This window comes from Penicillium bovifimosum, assembly GCF_028826915.1.
Source record: "Penicillium bovifimosum strain IBT 22155 chromosome Unknown utg000003l_segment0_segment0, whole genome shotgun sequence".
Classification (NCBI taxonomy): Eukaryota; Fungi; Ascomycota; class Eurotiomycetes; order Eurotiales; family Aspergillaceae; genus Penicillium; species Penicillium bovifimosum.
Genome location: NW_026622712.1, coordinates 1,570,173 through 1,593,556, shown reverse-complemented (window position 1 = coordinate 1,593,556; position 23,384 = coordinate 1,570,173). Strand labels below are relative to the sequence as shown.

The 23,384-nt window shown below is 51.3% G+C and overlaps 5 protein-coding genes across 5 annotated transcripts; 1 reads left to right on the top strand and 4 right to left on the bottom strand.

The window, feature by feature from the left end:
* Positions 1–92: 92 nt before the first annotated feature.
* N7515_003654 (putative HMG box transcriptional regulator) lies at positions 93–2,382 on the bottom strand (the record flags this gene model as incomplete). Its single annotated transcript, XM_056664398.1, has 3 exons — positions 93–1,625; positions 1,682–1,827; positions 1,956–2,382. The coding sequence occupies 3 exons, from the start codon at positions 2,380–2,382 to the stop codon at positions 93–95; spliced, it is 2,106 nt and encodes a 701-aa protein (XP_056523455.1).
* A 1,708-nt stretch (positions 2,383–4,090) lies between these two features.
* Positions 4,091–4,273, bottom strand: N7515_003653 (uncharacterized protein; the record flags this gene model as incomplete). The annotated part of the gene is made up of 1 exon (XM_056664397.1): positions 4,091–4,273. The coding sequence occupies one exon, from the start codon at positions 4,271–4,273 to the stop codon at positions 4,091–4,093; it is 183 nt and encodes a 60-aa protein (XP_056523454.1).
* A 2,180-nt stretch (positions 4,274–6,453) lies between these two features.
* Positions 6,454–7,848, top strand: N7515_003652 (40S ribosomal eS6 domain-containing protein; the record flags this gene model as incomplete). The annotated part of the gene is made up of 6 exons (XM_056664396.1): positions 6,454–6,460; positions 6,619–6,794; positions 6,916–6,988; positions 7,104–7,124; positions 7,241–7,658; positions 7,740–7,848. 6 exons carry the CDS (start codon positions 6,454–6,456, stop codon positions 7,834–7,836), a joined length of 792 nt encoding a protein of 263 aa, XP_056523453.1. The 3' UTR covers positions 7,837–7,848.
* A 1,140-nt stretch (positions 7,849–8,988) lies between these two features.
* N7515_003651 (ribose-phosphate diphosphokinase) lies at positions 8,989–10,219 on the bottom strand (the record flags this gene model as incomplete). The annotated part of the gene is made up of 5 exons (XM_056664395.1): positions 8,989–9,142; positions 9,208–9,510; positions 9,558–9,930; positions 10,002–10,093; positions 10,149–10,219. 5 exons carry the CDS (start codon positions 10,217–10,219, stop codon positions 8,989–8,991), a joined length of 993 nt encoding a protein of 330 aa, XP_056523452.1.
* A 544-nt stretch (positions 10,220–10,763) lies between these two features.
* On the bottom strand, positions 10,764–23,111 carry tom1 (E3 ubiquitin-protein ligase TOM1; the record flags this gene model as incomplete). The annotated part of the gene is made up of 5 exons (XM_056664394.1): positions 10,764–10,858; positions 10,923–15,092; positions 15,147–15,230; positions 15,297–22,998; positions 23,064–23,111. The coding sequence occupies 5 exons, from the start codon at positions 23,109–23,111 to the stop codon at positions 10,764–10,766; spliced, it is 12,099 nt and encodes a 4,032-aa protein (XP_056523451.1).
* Positions 23,112–23,384: the final 273 nt, after the last annotated feature.

Genomic DNA, 23,384 nt, shown 5'->3' with positions numbered 1-23,384 from the left:
GATTACCACGCTCTAATCTATCCACGCTCCCCAACCAGTGAATCCATCACAATGCACCAAATTACATACATCATGAGCCAGTCCACCAAAGCTCACTGAGTAAGGAAATCCTCAATCTCGAAACCCATCCGCTTCAACGCCTTCTCCTCCAAATCCCGCCCAACAACCTTTCTCACCACAATCGTGCGCGCATCCTGCAACCGCACCTCAACAGGATTCCCACCCACCCGCTCCAACTCCTCCTTACTGCACTCACGAATGTAAACAGTGATATCAGGTCCTACACACGCGCGCCACAGCGATGCCATCCACTGCCAGTGATCCAGCGGCGCGTACGCGTCACCAATGGGAATGGAACAGGCAAATGCATCTGCCGTAGTGAGCTGGTAGCGCGGGACGAGAGCGATCGGCACGGTATGGTGACTGGCTGATGTCGCGACGCTACCCTCGGAGCCGTTTTCGCTCAGCTGAGCCGGGGAGTGGATGTGGAGGTTTTCGGTTTTGGGGATGAGGGAGCGCGGGGAAACGTTTGGGGCTGGGGGTTCTTCGTCTTCTGTTGAGCCGGCGTCAACGGAGCCGGCTCTCGAGATGGGTTTGACGAAGCGGACTACTTCGTCGGATACGCGGTGCCAGGCGGAAATTGTGTTGAGGTAGGCGACTGTAGCATCCCCCATTTGGCCTTCTGCGGAGGTGGGGCAGGGTGCCTTGACTTCGGGGCCGTCGAAGACCCGGATGTGGTACTTGGGTTCCTTTGTGAGGAGCTTCTCGAGGAAGTCGACGGCTGTTTGGACGAGATCTGGATCATGGCCGTCAACGGCGATCACGGGACCGCGGGGTGGAGGAATTCCGCGGAAGGAGGGGCGCAGTGGTGGGGAGATTCTGGAGAGGACTTTGATCTTGTTGAGGAAGGGTATCGTCATGACAGTTGCTTCGACGCTGGATCCTTCTTGTGGAAACGGTGTTGTAGGTGTGGGCGCAGGTGTACTTGTTGTCTTGAGCGGCGGTAGCTTCAGATTTGGATCCGGGTGTGGCTGGGCCTGGACACTTGGGTATGGCCGCTGTGGTTGAAGCATTGGGAGGTGACGTGGCGGTATGTCAGGACGAGCACTCCAAGGACTCATTGGGTATGGTGACTCGGGAACGCCGCTTCCAGGACTGCGGTCTCGATAGGAGGAATGCAGAGATGGATGGAATGGAGCGTGAGAAACGCGGCGGCGTTTATTATCCGGAGACCGAGCACCGGGCTCAACAGATCGATCATCGGACTCCTCCCACTGTCTTTGCCGAGCTCGGGAATCGGACTGCTCCATCCTTGCTGGCTTTGGGGGCATATTGGGGTCCTTCTCGCGGCCTTGCATGCTTCTTGGTGGCATTGCATTGGGGTGAGGTGATGCCACTGAGAAGCTCCCTGACGGTCGATACCCTGGCCCACTGCTCGGTGTGAACGGGGTCATGGGAGAAGCGGGTGCATTCATCAGTCGACCACCACATCTATTGCAGTGTGATGATCCCGATGGGTTGTGACCGATACCAGAGCCGGGATTGCGGGCACTACCATCCCGACCATATCGCCGAGGTTGGTAGCGGTAGTCAGGATATTGCTGCTGATGACGAGCTTTTTCCTCCTGGTAAATGGTCAGTCTTGAGAAACAGATTGTCAGAGGTGTCATGGAGTCATTACCTCTGCAAGGGCCTTCCATTTGCTCTTGTCATCATCCGAAAGAGATCGCCACTGCTCTCCAATGATCTTGGAAATCTCAGGATTTGCCAAGCCGGGATTGTGAGCCACAACCATGGCTTGATAATGTTGGCGGTACAGAATGAAAGCTAGATGCCGCAAAAGTATTAGCTATGTCCACGATGTTTTCGAAAGATCAGATCTGGCTAAGATCGAACCAAACAATCGAAAAATCACTTGCCAAGCTCCAATGACGGTGTGGATAACATCGACTCACCATTACGAGGACGAGGGATTTTCGGATCCGGTTGGCAGAGGCAGAACTGCATAGCATGTTCTTTCGTCTTGATGGGACTGGTACTGCCGGCTGAAGAAGATGATGATCGATCCGAGTGTTCGGGTAGTTCCTGGGTATGCAGCATAGGACCAGGTTTGACCGGACCATTCGAAGGCATATTGCGGGAGTCTTTTCCCCTCAGTGAAGACATGTGCTGATGAGTTTGTGATAGCCCCGTTGGTCGAGCATCAGCGTATCTGACAGAGGCTCCCACTGGGCCTCCATCGGCATGTCGCATGACCATAGTAGGCTTGGGTAGATCGTTCATAATCTTGTGATCGAGGAGGTTGCTCGGTCTGAGAGAAGGGACTTGGGCAGACTCATAGCGCAAAGCAATAGGGTTGGGGAGAACTCGATCGTAAGACATTTATTTAATACTTCTACCCCCCATGAAAGGGCTCGAAGGCGAACTTTGAATCAAAGAGAGAACAGGCCACAAGGGGAAGGTCTGGGCAAAGTATGGGTGAAAGAGAAGACAGAAATTAATGTGGTGAGGGGGGGAAGGGACCCAGTAAGAAGTAACCTGAAAGACAACAGGACGAGGGGCCAGAAGTGAAAGACAAAGAAGATGATCAATATGGGGGGCAACTGAGAAATAATCCCAATAAGGATTGGGATAAGATTGAAAGACTAGGGAATCCTCAGGGATTAGACAAAGCGAAGTATATGGGCGTTTGAACAAAAGCCCTAACTAGAAAGAGCGGGTTTCTTTGTCTTGGGTTGGGCTTTCCCTTCCCCATCCAAATCCCTGTCTAGCGGCTTGTTCTTTGACAATAGCTCCAGATTGCACTTGCTAATCCGACCGAGCCAACCGAGATAAATACGCAAATTGGTGGAGATCAAGGGAAGGAGAAAACGAGGTTATCCAAAATAAGGGAATTGGTGATTCTTTGTTATACTGTGTAATCCTTCCCAGTTTCTTCATTTTTTACGCTCCTTCTCTAATCTCTATACTTCCAAGGAAGTCCGACGACACGGTACCTTCCAGATCGTAGACCCAGAAAAAAACAGGGCGCTAAGGAACTCACTTTTTAGTTAATTCGATTTAATTTGCTGAATTCCTACTTGATCCCCCATTTCCAGGGCCCACCAGAGTCATTGTTTTCTTTGTCTCCGGATGCGGCGACCCGCTTGGTCGGGCGGTCCACCAACGAACTAGTCCTGATGCTGATTGGCTGGAAGATTTCCTAAATCAGTTCCCCGGCAAATCGAACAAAGAAACAAACTTCAAATTGTTACAAACATTTCTGGATAAGCACTTCCTCTTTTCATTTTTGCTCCTTCCTTTCTTCTTTTTACTGGGATGATTTCATTTTTAAACTTTACTATTGATTGTCTCATGGCATTGTCAATTGTCACCTGGACTGGAAAGTCAAAAAAAAAAAAAAAATGGAATATCATTCTTATTCACGTTCATTGAAAGGTTGCCCAGGCGGAATAGCTAACTTAGCACATGCTTGTCACCCGGGGATCTGAAGATGATCTCATGCTCGTCGATCCCACTCCACCATGCGTTGCAGTGACAGCTTTGACTTCGAGAACAATACCACCCTTTCTCTTCTCCTTTTTCTTTTCCCCCGTTTATTCTACCATGTACCTAGCCTTGTCTCAGGTAACAGGCTTTATGTCTTAATGGATTTCCCGTCTACCCAGTACCTCTGCAGGTTCCAGTCTTTGGTTTGACATCGGTACTACCGTGCCCTTCTCCTTTTCGGGAGAATCAAGTCATTCAACCTCAAGGACTGAGGCTCCACAGTCCACACTTGTCTTTATGCTTCTTTTTTCTTTCTCTCCCGGCCCAGTTCACTGGAACATGGCCATTGCACACCCGCATCAAGTATAGTCGGCCACTTCGTTTGACACTTTCTCGGGTACCGACTTCAAGACTATAGACTCCCCCTTGCGAGACGCCATATTTGTCACTGTTCTTTATTTTTCTCCCCTCATTTTGTTCACTTGTTTGTGTGAGAGAAAAAGAGAGAGAGACACCTCATTGATCAGGACAATGTCTAAGCTGCAAACCCCCGTCGGTTGTGGCGTCTTGACACATTTCCTTCGGATCCAGACAACCATTACTATGAACCGGTGAGTTGAGGCATTGAAGCGCCCAATGCACCTCGTTCCTGAAATCGACATGTGGTCTCGGTCAGCGAGACAGGCATTTTGACCTGTCGATCTTCCTCCGGATTTTCTCCAGAGAGTAGGATGACATGCCACAGATACTTGTCTGGCTGCTCACACTGTTTCTTCTTTGACATCATGACATGGAATTCACTCTTAACAAAAGGGGCCACGAACTCTTCCAAACCTCCATACCATTCCCTACTCCGGTCTTCTCTCCAAGGCCTGCGTAGAGCTCCGTCATAACAGCATTCATACTAGAAAGGTACCTTTGTAGATAGATATTGCGCCAGTCCCACTCCTTTGACACCTTACGTAGCTTCTCGTTCCATTCTTCTAAGATCCGCAGTGTATCCTTGTACTTGTCGCCCACAGACTCGATCCTGGCACGAAGGTCACGTCGACCAACTACGTCAGAATGACTTTCAAGTCTGTCCTGACTCCTGTCCAAGCTCTTGATAGCTCCGAATGGAGGTCTGTTTGCTTGCTGCGTCATAGTCCCTTGTAAATGAAAATCCAAACCATAGCCCTGGACTAAAAACACTACGTAAATCACGCAATTCTAGCGGAGCTCGACAGCTTCCATGGGGACCCTCAAGAGCATGCGACTCAACACCCCTTCCTTGCCGGAACTGGCCCTTGAAGTCTGCAACACGAGCCTAAGACAGCCAGTTTGGCAGGCCGAGTCCAGTTTGCTTAACACGGCGCAGACAGTCGCATCTCTGAAGATTGCCGTTGCCGCCTGGGCCAGGATCTCTTCATGTTTCGGATATATCGGTGAGACATGATGTCTGTTTCTCTGCGTTTGACCTCCCCGGGATGCCAAGCTTGCTATTGAACAAAGCCGGCGCGACCACGCCTTGCCGTGTGGTCAGTCTGGTTGGCTAGCCCTCCACGAGTCTCCACAAAATTAATCAGTTGTCGAATGCGTTGGCACTTGAGAGTGGCTTGGTGTCAAAGGGATGATATTAGGGATGATGCTGATGTGATGTAGCAAGTTTTCTAGGAACACAACAAGTAATACAAAGACGACAGAAATTGAATACAGTTCTGAAAGACTTAGAAAAGACAGCCTTAGACAGGAAACGCAAAGTCCGAGCTCTTTCATCACAAGTGTTCGTAGAATAGCCTCAAAGTTCGGCCGGAGAAAGCCGACGGACTAAGATCGTGCTTCCACCTGGGCAATTTTGACTTTCGCGTCTGCCTCGAGACAATGTTTATTCAAGTTTATCTGAAGCTTGCTTATTTTTCTACAGCGAAGATCCTTCAAAGAGGATGTGAGTGGCCACAGCTCGGGTCTAGGTGCACTGGAACGTTGCATCTCATACAAAGCCCACCACACGAGGCCACATCCGGTGGCGTTCTACACATGGTCCCAGGTATTGACTGGATTTCTGGCACTGTTTTCCAAGGTTGCAACTATAGTTAGAGAAGATCGCAGCTGCATAAATATCTTATGCTTTTTGCGAGGTTCAGTCTGCCATCTTGTACATGGGAGGATGGACGTGCCAAGACATTGTATACTTCACGATGCAGATCTTTAGAGCGGAGTCATTTGAGACATCATGATGTCAATGTGTTGAGGAATAGTTCATTAGAAATAGCGGCCCACCTAGGCAGGTCTTCTGGGTCTGGCAAGGCATCATTTCTATGTTGAATGTGCATAGGCAAGTGAGAATCGTGTTTCGACAGGTGGTAGAAATCACAGTCTAACTATGGACAATGATGGCTACAAATTACAAAGCGATTTTCCAGATGGATGTTCAGAACTGAGTATTGGCAAATTGATTGGTAGTTCAGCAATACATCACGTAGTCAATTGTAGCCCGATGCGCGATTAGTCCGTCAATATGCTTCTGGATCCTTTCTTTACGATGATCTCCTTGGCCCGAATCGGATAATAAGGCGAACTAAGTTAGTAAAGGCTGCGTTGGCGTTGGCATTGTCGTACAAGGTACTGGTGGCTATCAATGAGTCGCTTTGTGAGACTGTGTCCAGGCTTGGTATATGAATATTGGCGTCCAGCCGGTCGGGGCTGTCCATGAGCCGAAACATCGATTCATTGTCCCGCGAGTGAGTCGGGTCGGTCGTGTTCAAAAGTCGTGCTGGATATCTGGAATGTAATATGCCCTAGGCAAAGCTAGCAGCGACTGTGTTGGTTGTTGGTTCCAGGGGGAGAGGAAGTACATAGGAGCGATAGCTATGCGCCGTCGTACTCCTCAGTTAGTCGTCGGCTGTCATTTGTCCCTCCCAGAACTGGTTGACAGAGTTGGGCGATATGTTGGAAGAGAAAAGTAAACCCTTCTTGCCAAACATGATGGTTGGTTGGAGGAAAAGAAATTTGATAGGGTGCGGATGTCGGGTCACATGATCCACATGACCTGCGCTAATCCTATTTGAGCCAACTCAAGCCCTACTTCCCACACGTGACACGTGACTTGCACCTCGCTAAGCCGGCGGACTAAAAAAATCCACAATACAGATCCCTCCGACGACAATCCCACAAGTCGACAACACCCGCGCTACCGTCTTGACCGCGCCGCCTCCGTCAAGATGAAGCTGAACGTCTCCTACCCGGCCAATGGGTCGCAGAAAATTATCGAGATCGACGATGAGCGCAAGCTCCGTCCCTTCATGGAGAAGCGCATGGGCGCCGAAGTCAGCACTCCCTTTTACCCTCCATCCCTCCCCGCCTATCCGACCTTCAAATCGATGATGAAAATACACGCACACACGACTATGGAGAACGACTGGCTAATAGGAATTTATCTTTGATTAGGTTGTCGGCGACTCCCTCGGCGATGAGTTCAAGGGTTACTTGTTCAAGATCACCGGTGGAAACGACAAGCAGGGTACGCATACAATCCAATCCTCAATATCCAATATCGAAACAACCAACTCGATAATGGAGAATGAGAATCAACGCACACATGAAGAACCACAATGCTGACGAATTTTGACTTACAGGTTTCCCCATGAAGCAGGGTGGTACGTACACAGCCGCACAACAACCTGGGGAATGACGGAACAAAAACCATCAATTTCTCCAGGGGAATACATTCGCCACAAAACAACCAGAATACTCATCGAATTTCTTACTACAGTTCTCCTCCCCACCCGTACCCGTCTGCTCCTCGCCGACGGCCACAGCTGCTACCGCCCCCGCCGCACCGGTGAGCGCAAGCGCAAGTCCGTTCGCGGTGCCATCACCGGTCTGGACCTTTCCGTTCTTGCCCTGAGCATCGTCAAGCAGGGTGAGGGTGAGCTCCCCGGTCTCACCGACACCGTTGTCCCCAAGCGTCTCGGTCCCAAGCGTGCCACCAAGATCCGTCGCTTCTTCGGCCTCGACAAGAAGGACGACGTCCGCAAGTTCGTCATCCGCCGTACCGTCACCAAGGAGGGCAAGAAGGATTACACCAAGGCCCCCAAGATCCAGCGTCTGGTTACCCCCCAGCGTCTCCAGCGCAAGCGCCAACGCGTTGCCATCAAGCGCCGCCGTGCTGAGACTGCCCGTGATGCTGCGTAAGATTCCCTCGCTTTTTCTGCTCCGATTATGGGCTTTGTGTGGTTTGATCCGGAATATCAGAACTAACAGGTCTACAGTAACGACTACGCTAAGCTCCTTGCCAACCGTGTCCACGAGGAGAAGGCCAAGCGTGACGAGCTCCGCAAGCGGAGAGCTTCTTCCATGCGCAAGTAAACTTCCAATCACCGCGATTTTATGATTTCGTTCTGCGGCGATGGGGTTTAATCGAGGAGCTTCACGTCTCTGGGATGTTGTTAGGGGAATTCACAAAAAAGGAATCACTCTCAGGGGCGCGGAGGATACATGTCTGATAAAAAAGAAAAAGGAAACAAGAAAAGAGACGGGAAACAGGTTTCAAAACGTACAAAGCAGGCTGGATGGTTGCTCCCTGGGTGTTTGGCTACGGTGATCTCGGGCCTTCGGAGTTGCTATGCCCGTCTGTGTTGAACCTACCTTTTTTTGATGACCCTTTTTTTTTCTTGAATGGATGCCAATTTCAATACTCAGTTCTGTCAATTGCTTTTTTCACGATCAAGTAGCTCGTTTACATTGTAGTTCTCGTGTAATGTAGCATGCAACCGGAACATTCCTCAGTCCATCCAACCCAGAATCTCGTCCACAGTCTGTGTATATATAGATGAGGTCGACTCCCATCCACGCTAAGAAATTTCCCTTCTAGGTTGCAGCCCGTCTTACGGTCTTAACAACTTAGGCAGTTGATGAATACGAGTTCCATTGTATCTCACCTCAAGTGTCAAGATATAGGTAGCAGCAGTACAGACCAGAGGCTGAGACCACTCAGTGGTTACCTACCAAAGAGCACGGGCGATGGACGCACATCCCCATTATATTCCTACCTACGATCTACACCAAACAACCAAAGAACAGTTCCCAATTGGACAAAATCATGTCTATTTTGTAGGTAAACAGCCCCAAGACCTCGAATAACCTAGACATAAGAACAAGAAACTCTGCATAGCAATGAACAACAACCGATGCACAGTGCAATCGAAGAAACCTCCCAGGGACACCATCTTCCGCCAGTCTCCAGAGAGCCGCATAAAGCACGAAGCCGACATTCAACGTCGGTCCTCTCTCTCACTTAAACAGAAGAGGCAAAAAGAACAGAGTAAAACAATAATAAAACAGCCGGGAACTAACATCCTCGTTGGGCTAATAAAAAAGGGTCATAAGAATCGTACTTTTTGTTTCCCGCTCACACTCCCCACGGTTTTCGCGGGACCATTCTCACGAGGATTCAGTATCCCCTTAGGTAATGTAGAATTGATCCGTTAACTTCATGTAATGATTCAATTTCGCCTGATTTTACCCCACAGTGTGCGAGAACAAGAAGCTAACTGACTCGCCGTTGTGTGTACGGCGGCAAGCCTCTGCCAATGTAGGGCTGATATCAATCGTCTTGATCTTATCGCAGCGCTCGATCTTGTCGCCCAGCGGGACGGTGTTGCTGACGATGATGCTGTTGAAAGGTTAGCCAATTCGTTGCACATGACCCATGGGCGATTCTCGGAAAGTTGTACATACCGCTTCAGACAGCTACCGTTCAAATTCTCGATAGCCTTGCCGGAGAGAATACCGTGCACGACAATGGCGTTGACCTCAGTTGCGCCGTGCTGCATAACAGTCTCAGCGGCCTTGGCGAGCGTACCGCAAGTGTCGGCCATATCGTCAACGATAATAGCGACCTTGTCCTTGACGTTACCGACAAGAACCATGCGCGAGACCTCATTGGGGCGAGCACGCTCCTTGTGAATAAGTGCGAATTGCAAGTCCAGGCGATCAGCAATAGCAGTAGCACTAACGGAAACCCCAAGATTAGTCCTCGGACTGAAAAAGCACCGATACAAAGATACACATGTCTTTCGCAAACTCACCGCTTAGCACCACCGGCATCCGGGCTGACGATGACACAGTTGCTGACATCGAGGTTCTCGCGGATGTACTTGAGCATACTGGGCTCAGCGTACAGGTTGTCGACGGGGACGTTGAAGAAGCCCTGGATCTGACTGGCGTGCAGGTCCATGGTGATAACGTGGTTGCAGCCGGCGGTCTGGAGCATGTTGGCCATGAGTTTGGCGGTAATGGGAGCACGGCTCTTGTCCTTCTTATCTTGGCGGGCGTATGGGAAGTTGGGGATGACGGCTGTGATGCGGCGGGCGGAGGCGGTCTTGCAGGCGTTGATCATGATCAGGAGCTCCATGAGTCCGTCGTTGATATCGTCGGGTTTCGTGGATTGGAGAATGAAGACTATGACGAGTCATATATGTGAGTGGGGTTTTGATTCTCTGGTTATCACGATTAAGGTGGGATGCTTGTACCATCTTCGTCGCGGACACTCTCGCCGATTGTGACACTGGTTTCTTGGTTGGAGTATTGCAGGACCATAATCTTGGTCAACTCAATGCCGAGCCTAGTATCTTTGGATTAGCCGCTTGCCGGGCGTTGAGCTAGTCGGTGTCACATACCGGTCAGCAACGAGGTTGGCAAGCTCCGGGTGACTGTTGCCAGTCAACAGCTTGATGGAGTTGGTCGACATGATGCAAGGCTCTGTGGATTAATTAAGAAGGGAGAGTCTCGTTGACCGTGTTGCCGACTCAAAAAATCGATTTCCTCCGCGCGCCCCGCATGACTTTTTTCGATGTAGTCCCGTGACAAGCTCACCGCCTGATGAGATAATTCCGCCAAGACTTGAGGATCCGAGGTACGTACACGGAATAGCAAAGGACTTGCTTCCTTTCCTATTGACATACTGTGTATTACAATCTAGTCAAAGTACTACATATGCACAATTTACGAGGCAGACTGGTAGAGAAATAGAACGAGACAATATAAATGCAGCAACTAAGTACATAAAAGGGGAGACTGGAAAAGTTAAGGTTGACCTGCACTTCAACCGAACCCTTTACCAGCCGCCTCAATAGCATCTGCAAGTAACGAAATTTTCCTGCTGGTTAATGCCAGCCTTCAATTGTCTCTGAAACTGTTTCCAGTAAGAAGGGAATCCCACAACGATCAGAAACGCCAGAGAAATGCTTTAGTTTGATAGAAGCAACCCCCATGCCGTAGAACAGGAAAACAATTTAGGCGAAGCCGAAGTATTCACTGCCAGCAGTCATGGCCGTGTAAAGACGCTGGCGAAGATCTTCGTAGCTCTCATACTCGGGAATATCAAGCTCTGTAAAGTAGAGTTAGTAAATTGTGCTGGTGCAGAAGACGGGGAATGCGGGTCAAGAACTTACGGTTGAAACAGGTATGGGAACTGGGAAGACGATCCTTGTTGCCATAGTCGCGATGGATGTTGAATTTGCTCACACCGTTCATACCCTCAAGCTCTTTGAAGCCATTGAGAGGAACCTTACTGGTTCCAGTGACGAACTGGAGAAGCTTGGCACGCTCCTCCTTGTCGAATGAACGAACCGCACGCCAGAACCACTGGATTTGCGGAGACGAGGCAGAGTAGTTGTGGTACTCGGTGTTGTTCTTCCACTCGTCCACGTCGATCTCAGGAAGACCCGAAATCAAGAGCTCCAACTCCTGCTCGTTGAAAATGGAAATCAGATCAGGAGGAATGATCTCGTGGAATCCCTTGAGGAAATTGTCCAGCTGTTCGCGAACTGACTCAACCAGGCGATATTCAACCACGCGCTGAACGTACTCCTCCTTGTTCTCTTCCGTAACCGGAATTTCGTGACCATTGGGCTTCAGATCGATGACCTGCTTCTCGCCGAAGTCATCAGTTTCAATGGAGAAGGTCTCGGTGATGATATCAGTGATATCGTTCTGCAGCATCCACAGCAGTGATTTGTAGTAGTCCAGGTCAAGCGTTTCCATATCCTTGATGGACACGGATCGCCCAAGGATGTTCTTGTAGACTGCTCGGCTGAAGTGACAGTCGAGAACACGGCCCTCGTACAAAGCCTTGCCGATGATCCGCCCAATGAACTTGAAGAACATGTGATGCTCGGAATTGACACCACTGAGGCGGTTGGGGTGGAATGTAGTCCGATCGGCAGCGACAGGAATGAACAACGCATAGTTGGGGTTGAACATGCCACGAGCAAGGACTTGGAACCATTCTCTTGTGACACCACCGGCATCGACACCTTCTTCGCCGTGGAATCGCACGTTCAGTTTGCCGTACTTTAACTCATCCGCGCTCTTGAAGTACAAGGACTTGAAAGAGTCAAGGAAAACCTCAGCTCTGCGCACGGAGAGCTGAAGAGGAGGATGAGGGTGGCGAGGTTCGGCACCACGGGAGTGGACACGACGGGTGAAATAGTTGCGCTTGTTGTCGAATTCCAGGACCTTGGGGTTCTTGACCAGCAAAGAGAAAGTGCCGCTCATCAGGCGAGGGTTTTGGCGGACAAGCTCGTTGAGAATCTTGCGATGTTCTTCAGTGAACTTGAAGAAGATATTCTCCATGCTGATGCCATTGTCGGCTTGGGTGCTGTTCACTGATAGTTCACGGCTGCCGCGGGACAGCGGCTGGTCCTTCAAGGTGGTGTTCTTGCAAACAACCATCAATGCTTCGATCAAAGGAAGGAGAATGGTAGCCACGTTCAGCATGTTCTTCTTCTGACGAATAACGGTCAAGCAGTCGCTCAACTTGTTCCACAGCGGACCGAAGGTGGCGCTTTCATAGAGTCGCTTCAGCACATCCTCCTTGGGAGCAGATTCGGGCTCAGTGCCCTTGGTCTTGTCCACTCGTGTAGGATCAAACAGATAATCAAGTGCTGTCAGAATACGTAGCAGTTTCGCCTGGTCTGAGCTGGCTGGGGAAAACTTGGCAAGAGCCAGTCCCTGCATGTCGGTGCCAGTCTTGGCCTGATGGATATGGGGAAGAAGATCCTCCAAATCACCAAGGATGGTATCACTCAGGGCCTGCGCTTGGGCAACCAGCTCGTTCCCGATGACGTCTCGCGCTCCTGGGATGGCAGAAAGATTGTTGATAGTGGAAAGGGTATCGCGGAACGTCTTGCCGTTGCACTCACGAGCCGCAAGGATGTGAACAACCAGTCGGAAATTGTGATCAGGGACGACAGGAGGTTCGATCGTACGTTTCTTGCGCTTCTCATCCTCAACTTGTTTGTCAGAATCTTCAGGCTTTCCAGCCTCGGCTGAAGTAGCCTCTCCGCCCTCTGCTGTTTCTTGGCCGGGGGCTCCTGCTGTTTCGACAGTAGGCAGAGGAGCATCGGTCATGGATGTGTCCTCGGTGGAATCGGCAGCTTGTCCGGTAGGTTCTTCGACTTGAGCTCGCTCAGGCTGCTTGCCCTTCTCTTCTTCTTGTCGCTCCTTCTCACGACGAAGGAGAACAGTCAATGGCTGCGTGATGGAGCTGAGGAGGGTAGAAAGTTGCTCCATGCAATTGGGGCTCTCCATGATCAATTTTCGATCCAGAAGAGAAAGCAGTGCGTTAAGAGCGAATTTGTTAGCTCGGTTTTCTTTGCCTTTACCCTTGCGCAGAGACTTAAGTTTGGCAGTCGAGGCAGAGTCATGTTCCGTGAGGAAGAACCAAGCCACGTGAGGATTAAACTGCGAAAGGAAAGACAGTGTGGCTAGACATTGCTGGATAACCATAAGCGGAGTAACTTCACTGCTGACGCTCGAAGCAGTCTGAAGGGCGACGCTTCGCTTGTTGGCCTGGGGTGTTTTCTGGGCCCCCGGTGCCTTAGCGCGCAGGGAAAGATGCGAAAAGCTGCGCTCAATTGCAGTGGAATCAACGCTGCCATCCTGCAGAACAGAGAGAAGAAGACTGATGACTTCACTCCGGTTCTGGCGGTTCTCACAGACGTTGTGTAGGATATCATTCAATTGATGGCGAGCGTTTCCATGGAGGGGCATGAACATCAGGCGTAAAAGAGTTGCAACACCAGCCTTGTCGAGCATTTGCACGATTTGACGTCTCCGCTCTTTCTTTGGCCATTGGGTTGCAGCAGGTTCCATTCTCTGTCGGTGATCAATGGCTGCCATGTCGCCAAACTGGGCAATGCGTGGGTGGCCACCACCCAACCCGCGGGCTTCGGTCATGTATTCGGGGCCCAGTGTTGCGAGAATATCTTCAGGCTGATCTGCCAGAACAGCCTGGCGGAGAGAGGGATCAAGAGTGGCCAGGAAGCTGTGAGCGTCCATCTCTTCTGCCGGATGAGTACCAGAAGTAGCAGCAGCAGGACCTGCTTGTCGTCGTGCAGCTTCACGTTCGCGCCGGCGTCGATCGGCCGCTTCTTGTTGAAGCAGTTCATCACGGATCTCGGCGGGTAGGGCCTCAAGGAATTCTTGGTTGATTTCGGTGTGCTCCTCGCCTGCGGCAACAGCTTGGTGCCTTTGTTCGGAAAGCTGTTGCATAATGACTTCCTCCCGAAGCTCCTCAGGGAGAGCCTCCAGATACTCAGGATCAATCTCTAGACCAGTGATGTCAAGTTCGCGGCCCCTGATGTTTGTATGAACGCGACGGGTAGGCTCAGTAGGCTGGGCTTCGGGTTGAGCAGATGGACCAGCGGCTTCAGCCGCGGCATCGGTTGCCTGTACATCTTCCATGGGCTCATCAACCCCAGCAGCTTGGCGCTCAGCCTCGTGTCGTTCTTTCTCTGCCAGTAGTCGGGCGGCCTCTTCCTCCTGCTTTTGTTTAAGCTCGCGCGCTTTTTCTTCAGCAGCTTGGCGTTCCTTCTCGGCCCTTTCAGCCTGAGAGCGCTTGAGGTCCTCTTCAGCTTGCTTCTGGCGCTGCTTTTCTTCCTCAATCGCAGGGGGAACCAGAAGTCTCAAGATAGATTTGATCACTTGTTGGGTCCGCTCAACATATTGATTGCTGAAGATAATGCGAGCCTCTTCTTGCCAGCGGTTTCTGGTGGTAGCGAGGCCAAACTTGACGGCAGTATGTGGATCATCAGCGCGTGTGCGAGCGGGAGGGCCTGATCCTCGGGGGATTCCGAGCATATCCTGGATGCGGCCGGGCAAGACTGCCCGTCGGTCGACATGAACATGGATACCATCTGGGCGAGTAACAACGCCGAATCCTGGCGCCGCCTGACCGCCGATGGCCTGCATGATGGCGTTCATGAAGCTGATAGGGCTGTCCATTGCGATGACCCGGCCACCTGCAGCGTCCATAGACTGGCCCCAATCCGCGAAAGGATCAGTAGCACTCCCACGAGACGGAACATTGGGATCAGGACGATCGGTGCGGACAAGAAGAGGATTAGTGCCATCGTCGGCTCCCCGGGTCGGGATTTGCGTTCGGTGGACACGGGGGTAATGTTGGATGGGAACAAGGCCGCCGGAGCGACCTGGCATGATTTCAGTGACGGCAGCCCACGCGGGTGGCGCGCCTCCGCGGAAGCGAGGTTGGGGATGTGCCCGAGCCATTGCAGCCTCGTCGCCTTCCCATCCCCAGGGCTCAAGTAAATCATCTTCTTCTAAGCGGATTAGTGATGATTCAGCAAAGCGATTGGTTGACAAATTTGACATACCTTCCATGTCCCCGTAAGACCCTTGTTCATCGTCGAAGTCGTCCATGTCTTCGTCGAGTTCGTCCATCTCATCTTCGTCTTCGCCTGGACGAGAAGTCAGCATCGATCGTAGAAGCCTTAGTAGCTCGCCGAGCAGGGAGGAGGACAAACCTTCTTCGTCTAGGTCATCAAGAATTTCTTCATGAATGTCGCCACCTAGGCCATCTCCGTGGTTGACACCAGTAGCCTCATTAAGGGCCCGGAATATATCGCCAATATGACGATCGCTACCTGGGTGACGATTGGATTGTCTGAGGTCGGCCATTTCGTCTTCGAACTGGTTCATCATCTCGACCTCTTCTTCGTCTTCGGTCATTTCTTCGCTTTCCCATTCATCTTCACCATCTTCCAGGCTTTCATTGTCCCGGTCGCCACCGATTTCACCGTCGTACATATCATCATGCATGTCCGAGTGGTCGTGCTCATCATCTTCATCCTCCTCGTCATCATCTTCATCTTCGTCGAGGATGACTTCGACTGCATCGCCGGAAAGACCTTCGATGGGACCCATGCCGTCATCATCTTCATCGCTGACGACTTCACCGTCGTCTTCGGCAATATCCTCATCGTAGTCCATTTCCTCATCATACTCATCGTCATACATCTCGTCGTCTTCGCCCTCCGATTCTTCGGTGCTGCTCTCTTCCTCGTCGTGGCGAGGCTCCAGCATGCCAAGAGTGGAATGGCGGAAGAGGTCGGGCGTTTCTTCGCGTTGATCTTCCATGTCAGAAACGGATGTTGCGGACGAGATTTCGTCCTCTTCGTTGTCACCTTGAATACTGACATCTGAGTTCTCACTGAGGATCACTGCAGTCTGGGTGAGTTTGTTTAACGGACGAAGAATGTACTTTATGACACGCTTGGACGATGGGAAGTTCAAATCGACATCGGCGACTGAAGCAGTAAGCGCGGGGATGAAGTTCTTCTCAAACATGGTCTTCGCAACCTGCCTGGTTGAGGTTGGGAAGCCAGCGTCGTTGGTGAAGGAATACCCGCTGAGCATCTTGTCAAAGAGATCGGCCAGAGACATGAGCTTGGAGTATTTGATATCTAGGGGCTCCGTAGAGGCCATAGCATCTTTGTAGGACCGAAGAGCGTGCTCCAGCACAAATCGGCGGACAAAGGAAAGGTCAGTGTCATCTTCATCATACTTCTGCTCAGTGCGACGCTTGCCGACACCGCCAAGTTCGCCAGTCTTGGTGCAAAGCGCAACGAGTACTTGCATGGTCCACGTGGACGTGATGCTGCGCTTTTTGAATACCAAGGTCTCATCGTGCTCCATAGTGCCGAGGGGAACAAGCACGTTTAACAAGTAATTGAGGACGCCAGAGCGGGGTTTGGATGGCGTCGTAGCAAGAGGATCTGCCTTGCGGGAGAAGTTGATGAACTCGATCTTGGTCCGGTTGTATGAGGAAAGCAGTTCTGTCAAGCACTGAAGCAGCAAGCAGCGATAAATGTAGATAGGGTGCTCGTCAGCCTTAAATTGGGGCTTTTCGGGCTTCTTAGAAGTGCGAGATGTATGTGCTTCCGTAGTACTTGAAACTGAAGGGTTAGGCTCGTCCACAGACATCTCAACATCAGTTTGATTGTCAGATTGGTCACCTGTCTCCGAGAAGTCAGGGCCAGGTTCCTTGTCGTCAACGTCCTTGTAGGAAAGAAGCTCCGAAAGAAGGTAGTGAATGACACCATCAGGGTTTTCCACAATAGGGGCTTTGAGTTCAGCGCCCTTGCCTGGAGTCTTGCCTTTATCCTCCTTGCTCTTGTCATTGTTTTCAGAGGCATCGGGTTCGCCTGTGACGGAGGACTCAGGCTTGCTTTCGTCGAGATGGGCGGGAAGCCGACCTCGCTTCTTTTCCAAGCGATAGTGGTCGGCCTTCAATCCAAGACTTTGAGAGCGCGAGTGACTGTCATATCGGAGCAGGCGTAGCTTCTCATTTGTCACCTCCACAAAGATGTCAGGAGCTCTTAGCACGAGGTGATACATTTGTCGTACATAGCTGTTGATATCAATCTGGCGAGATGTCTTGGACTCGAAGTTGGCAACAATCTCGCTTCTCATGATCTGCCGGACAGTGTTTTCATCCTCGACGATGTGACGCAGGATCAACATGAATGCACTTTGTAGCTTGTCATTCGTAGCACTGGAAAGCTGCTTAACCATCACAAACAGACGCTGAAGGTTGCGCTTTTCACCAAAGCGGGCTGCAATGCTACGCTCACGGGTGAGAGTTACAAGGACACGGCACATGGAGAGTGCGAGTGTGTCGTCCTTGCCCACTCGGGGTAGAATCTCGACGAGAGCTTCAAAAAGGTGGGTTTTCTCATCAAGGGAGATGAGAGGTTCCGCAAGACTGGCTGGCTTGTCACCGCTGGGATTGGGATCATCGAAACTCGGCGCGGTCCAGGAGATCTCAGGGGGCTGACAGTCATCAGACAGTAGCTTCTCGAGAATGAGCAGGACATGTCCAACCCAAGGGAAAGTTTCTTGTTCGGCCTTCTCGGGTGTGGGAAGTTTGATAAATCCAAGGAAAGTCGAGAAGCAATCCTTGAGCTCCTCACGGGTGGCAAAGTACATGTCTCGGTCTTGGATGGTCAAGGCGAGAATATGTGCGTAGGCCGCAATCTTTTTGCCAGCGGTCTGGAAGTCCTCCATCTGCAAGGAGACTAGTGACTGAACTAGAGTCTCTCCAATGTCTCGACGGAAATTAACAGGCTCGCCATGCTTTTTGATAGCAGAATTGATCAGATCTGAGAGCTCGAAAGAGACATCATGGTGTTCATTTAGGATGTCCAAAGCCCTATCGATCAGATTTGAACGGATGTCTTGCCTCTCTGCATCCAAGTCTTCGACTGTAACCATGTGACGACGTCTGACTGGTTCTGCCTGGGATAACTCAGTAGGCTCAGAAGAGCTAGCACCGGCATTGTGAGTCTCCGGCTGGTTCTGATTCGATGAGTCGCCTCGGCCATCGCGCTCCATGTCGTCATTGTCGTTGAGAACGTTGTCCAGAGCTCTAGCCAAACCATCGTGCATATCAGCATCCTCATCCTCATCCTCATCCTCATCTTCGTCAGCGTCACCGACGAGTCCTCCGGCAGCTGTTTGAGCTACTTGAGCCGCTTGAGCTTGGGCGAGGATCATGTGTAGTGCAGAGCGTTCAAGCCCACCGCCGACACGGAAAGGCTGGATATCCCCGAGGCCAGTGTCGTCAAGGGAGTCGATGCTAGATGGGGGCTCGGGCAAACCAGTCTTGGTATCATTTGGACCTGGGGGAGTCCTGGGAGGAGCTCGGAGCCAACGCTGCGCCATGCAGTATTCTTCGGCGGCCACCAACAGGTTGTTGCAACGGTAGAGGGCTTCTTTGTTCAATTCAACATCTGCGTATCCTTTATCCAGCAAGGCAGCTGCCCGTTCCGTGTGGATGACGAACGGCTTCTTAGGGCTATCTACCAAGATAGGTTGGGTGTCCGCCTTGCGAACTGCGCCAGTCTCGTATTCACCATCCAAGGAGGACCGCATGATATCAATCAACAATCTCACGATTGGACTCGATGACTGAGTCGCAAAGTCCGAATTCCACATGTCTCGAGCCATGGGCAAAATCTCCATGCGAAGTTCAACCAAAAATTGGCCCACCTGGAAGTAATCAGGGCGTCCCCGGTCCCGTTCGTGACTAGTAGTTAAGGTCTGTGTCTGGGTAGACTCCACGATAGTTTTCCCACCAGTGAAGTCAGCGAACAATCCGAGAATGATTTTAATACCACCATATCCCGATGCAAGTCGGTCAGCAAGCTCTTTATCCTCGTCGGGAATGGACTGTGCAGACGGAAGGGACTTGATGTCGTTCAAGAAGATCTCGCAAATGTCTTTCAACACCTTGAGGCCGTTCTTCTTCTTGAATGATACGAGAACCGAAGTTAAATAGTTCGGAGTGGGGCGCTCGACTGAGACTTCATAAAGAAGGTGGGAGAAATGAGAAAGAATGACAATCAGATATGCGAACCGATGCTTGGGGCTATCGCTCGAATTGGCAGGGTTGAACTGCAACTGGCGAAGGATACCTTCAGCAATGGCGTCCGCGACCATACCGGCATTTTGCCTCTGCTTCTGGAGCGGATCAATACGTCTCTTGCCAATAATGCCAAGTCCGAGATTGTGCAAGAAACCTGTGATGGATGTCGGCAGAGCGCTCAGAAGGTAGCGAAGCGTACGGGCATTCTGGAAGGCAGGAAGTTTCTCGTCCACTTCGGTCTCATCTGCTTTCTGATCCTGGTCTGGCTGAGCCTGACCAGTCTCTTGGGCACCCGAGCCTTCACCCTGAGATACAGCTCCAGGAGTCGCTGAAGGATCTTGTGAGGTTCCCGGAACAGGAGCAATCTTGGACTTCCCAGACCCATGCTTTTCAGCGGTGGCCTGTGTGGCTTTCAGCCACTTGTCAGGAATGTTTTTCTCCAATAAGATCCCTTCCCACACGCAAGAAGCAACAAGGTTGGTCAACGAGGAAACCAGGGCACAGTAGTGGTCTGCGAGGTTGACCTGACCGAAGATGGAGGTAGACTGGCCAGGGCGCGTCTGATACAGTGGCAACGCGAAGACCTCACGAAGGACGTCGGTGAGAAGAAGAACAGCATTCAAGTGCCTCACAAAAAATGTACCAGACGTAGCAGCAACAGTCGTGGCCGGCTTCTTAGAGTCAGTTGATTGGATTAATTCCGTGAAGAATCCCGACCCAGTAGGCGCAGTCCAAAAGGCCGAAAGATTATCCACTGCTGCCTGGGCGCGCCGTACGAGAGACGGAACCACAAGATGGGGCTTGGTTTCCGCGAGCATGTGAACAAGCACAGTGATCTCTTGATTGGCGTTGGTGCTATGGAAATCGAATGCCAAGCTTTGAAGAGTGGCGAGATCCAATAAGAACTCTGCGCCGCCAGCCAAGATGAAAGATGTACAATTTGGCTGGTTTTCAAAGAACGCACCCAGGAATCGAAGAGCTGGGAACAAGTAATCCGTAGCTGTGAGTCCATGGGCATCTTGATCCATAGGTTCGAAGTCAGGGCCCGGCGAGGGAAGTACATGGTCCAGATGCCCAATGACAAGCTTGCCGCCATTAGGTAGAAGGTTTCCATTAAGCTGAGGAGCGCCAAAGGATGCAGGATCCTCGATGGATGCATCAACCGCCGTGCCGATTTCTCGGAACAAGGAAAATATATCTCCAGAAAGAATTGTTTTGCCATCTGGATCTTGGGCCCACATCTTGGTGCCCATGCCTTGCTGCCATGCCTTGACTCGACCCAAAATGTTGACTCGGGCGGCCATTACGAGGACGGCCGACATGATAGAGTTCTTCAATGCAGGGTGGTGTCGAACAAGCTCGTCAAAGGTTGTGCCCAATTGGCGAACCAGTTCTGGGTCATCTTTCAGGCACTTGACATGCTCTGGATTCTCGAAAATCTCGAAGAAGCTTTCCAGGGCATCAGAAGACTGGAAAAGATCTAGACCAGAGGAATTCAAGCAGATGGCTCCGAACGCCCCCGGAATACAAGCAAGAGCATCAGCTGCGGGCATGATGCCAGGTGCGAGAGGCGTGTTCTGGGGTCTGACAATAGCGTATTCGCGGTCTTTCTTCTTTTCCTCGGACTCGGCAGCGGCAGCAGCGCTGGGCGGTTGAGTAGCAGATTCTTGCTCGGTTTCGTGGCCTTCGGGCTCCACGACCGGTGGCTTCTCCCGCACCTGGAGTTCACGACCCATGACGGCAGCAAGAAGGCTCTTGCTAAGGCCAGCCTCAGCGATGATAGCATAGCTAGTGGGCTCGTTGTGAATGAAGCTGATGAGGATGTTGACGGCATTGCTCCAGACGTGAGAACCGAACACACGAGCATTCTCGAATACGAGGCGAAGAGAAGTCAGCAGCTGAGGGGAATCAATCAAATTCCGTAGGACGCGATCGAAGCCCCCACCATTATGTTGCATAATATGATTGACAAAACGGAACATCCAGCGCAGAGTTTGCTGTTGGAAGTAAGGGATCTGATAATCGACCGAGGGGTTTTTGAATTGGGCAGGGAATCCTTCACCCCGATTAACCTTTTCAAAAGCGGTCTTGGTCTCGTAGTCGATCAGGTCGGACATGGCGTCAAAGCCCTTTGCTGTTGTCAATGTGCCCAGCGCATCCCGAACTGCATGCACAAAGGTGTCAAGGAATTCCATGATGCGAGAGTAGACTCGGCGGGCCTTTTCCGTGCGCAGATTCAAGACGTCAACAAACATAGGTATCAATCCGGCTGCGACTAGTGTCTCCGGAGTACGGGTGCTTGAGCTTGGGAGCGTGCGCAGGAGCGCCAGTAGAGCATCCCGCCACTCATCATAGTAAGCCTCATCGGGATCGTCATTGTCAGGGCCCAGTTCGTTGACCATTTTACGGGTCAAGAACATGAGGATTCCGTGGTTGACATTGACACTTAGAGCTGCACAAACATCAGGAGCACGAGCCTTGTGTTTAGCCAACGCATCCAATGCCTGGATCGCCAAAGTTTGAACCGATCGCGAGACTTGAAGGTCACCACTAGCACCAAGATGAACTATTTCGGCTAGCTGGTAAGCGAGCTGAAGACGCTTCGGCTGCTCTAGATCAGATTGCAAGACCTTTTGCTGGAAAGTGGTCTCCGGTTGGACATGAGCCAGGTTGGTCACTGCCAGGGCTCTGATGGAAAGAATCTGTTCCCGAGTGGCACGCGACGTTGTTAGAGCCTTGGCGATTCGAAGCTTGTGCAGTAGCTCATATTTTGATTCAAGGGGCAGATGAGGCAAGTTAACCGCAAGGATATCTTCCACTTTTGCAGCGGAAACTTTTGAATGGGAAAGTTCCAAGACTTTGCCTCCTCGTGTGGCTTCTTCGGCCTTCCCACCTGCGGCAGCGGCGCCTGGTGATTCATCTGAATTCGAGCCCCGAGCAAGATGGGGAGTAGGATGCGTTGCACTGCGGCGCAATGGAGTCGGCGTGGTCGGAACGTGTGAGCCCTGCTCCGTCTGACCAAATTCGGAGGTCGTTCTCGTCTGTTCGGAACCCGAAGGGTAGTAGAGAATTCGAACATCACCCCATTCCTCCCAGCCATCGTCGTCGCGCACGAGAGACGCCAGTTCATTGGCATCGACTTTGGTCTGAATTGTCCTCTCTTTGCCCTTGGCCGAAACGGCAGGGGATGCGGCAAATGGCGTTTTACTAGCAATCGCTGGACGCGGGAAAGCCGCTGCAATCTTCTGCAACTTCTCGAGATCAAGAGCATAGTGGGATTGTAATACGGACTGCTGATGGGTACCACGCTGGCGAGAGTGGTACCGTTGGGCCAAGCAGAGAGACAACCGCAAGGTAGACTGGAGTAGAGACAGTGAAGTGGTGTTCAGCAGGTCGCCCAGACGATCGCTGCTGCTGTACAAGCTGCGATTGCCACATTTCTCGAGCAAAAGACGAGAAAAATCAAGTACTGCCTCCACAAGTTCTCTATCTCCATCTGGGCCATATCCCAGAGCGTTTAGCTTGGCATCAACGCCCTCGGTGGGCTTCTTGCTCTCATCAGCCGCGTACGATTCCTCCAGGACACTTCGGGTAAAGGACTGGGTTTGAGGGCCGGTATTCAAGAAATATTTCTCAACGACTGAACCCAGAATCTCGTCGAACCGGTCCAGAACATTGATCCAGTGGTAGAGATCACCGCGCGGGAACGGCCATAGCTTAGGGAATGTGTTGAGAAGAGACGGAAGTTCTGGTGTCGGAGTGCTCGTGGCGCGCGTTATGAATTCTTGCAAAAAAGGTGACTATAATGACAGGAAAATTTTTTTAGTTGGGTGGTCATCAGGCTGCCGGAAGGTGGGTGACTTACGATTGTAGCCTCATGCTTTTGGCTGGCGACCTTCTTAATTCTCCCCATGGTTACGAGTGGTATGACCAGACAAACATGAGGAAGCTGATTAATTCCAGGAGGGGTATCTCCTAGAGAGGTCGAAGCGGAGAGGTCGTCCAGACCAGTATCGCGGAGAAAGCGCGTAGATGCCTTATGACGTTTTTGGGTGCTTTCTTGCCTCAACGAAAACCGAGTCGACTCAACGTGATAAACACTTGAGCAATAGTAATGACCGAAATGCGAATCGAAGCAAAGCGATGCTAGACTGAATATGTGATTTAATTCGTAAGAGTTGGATAA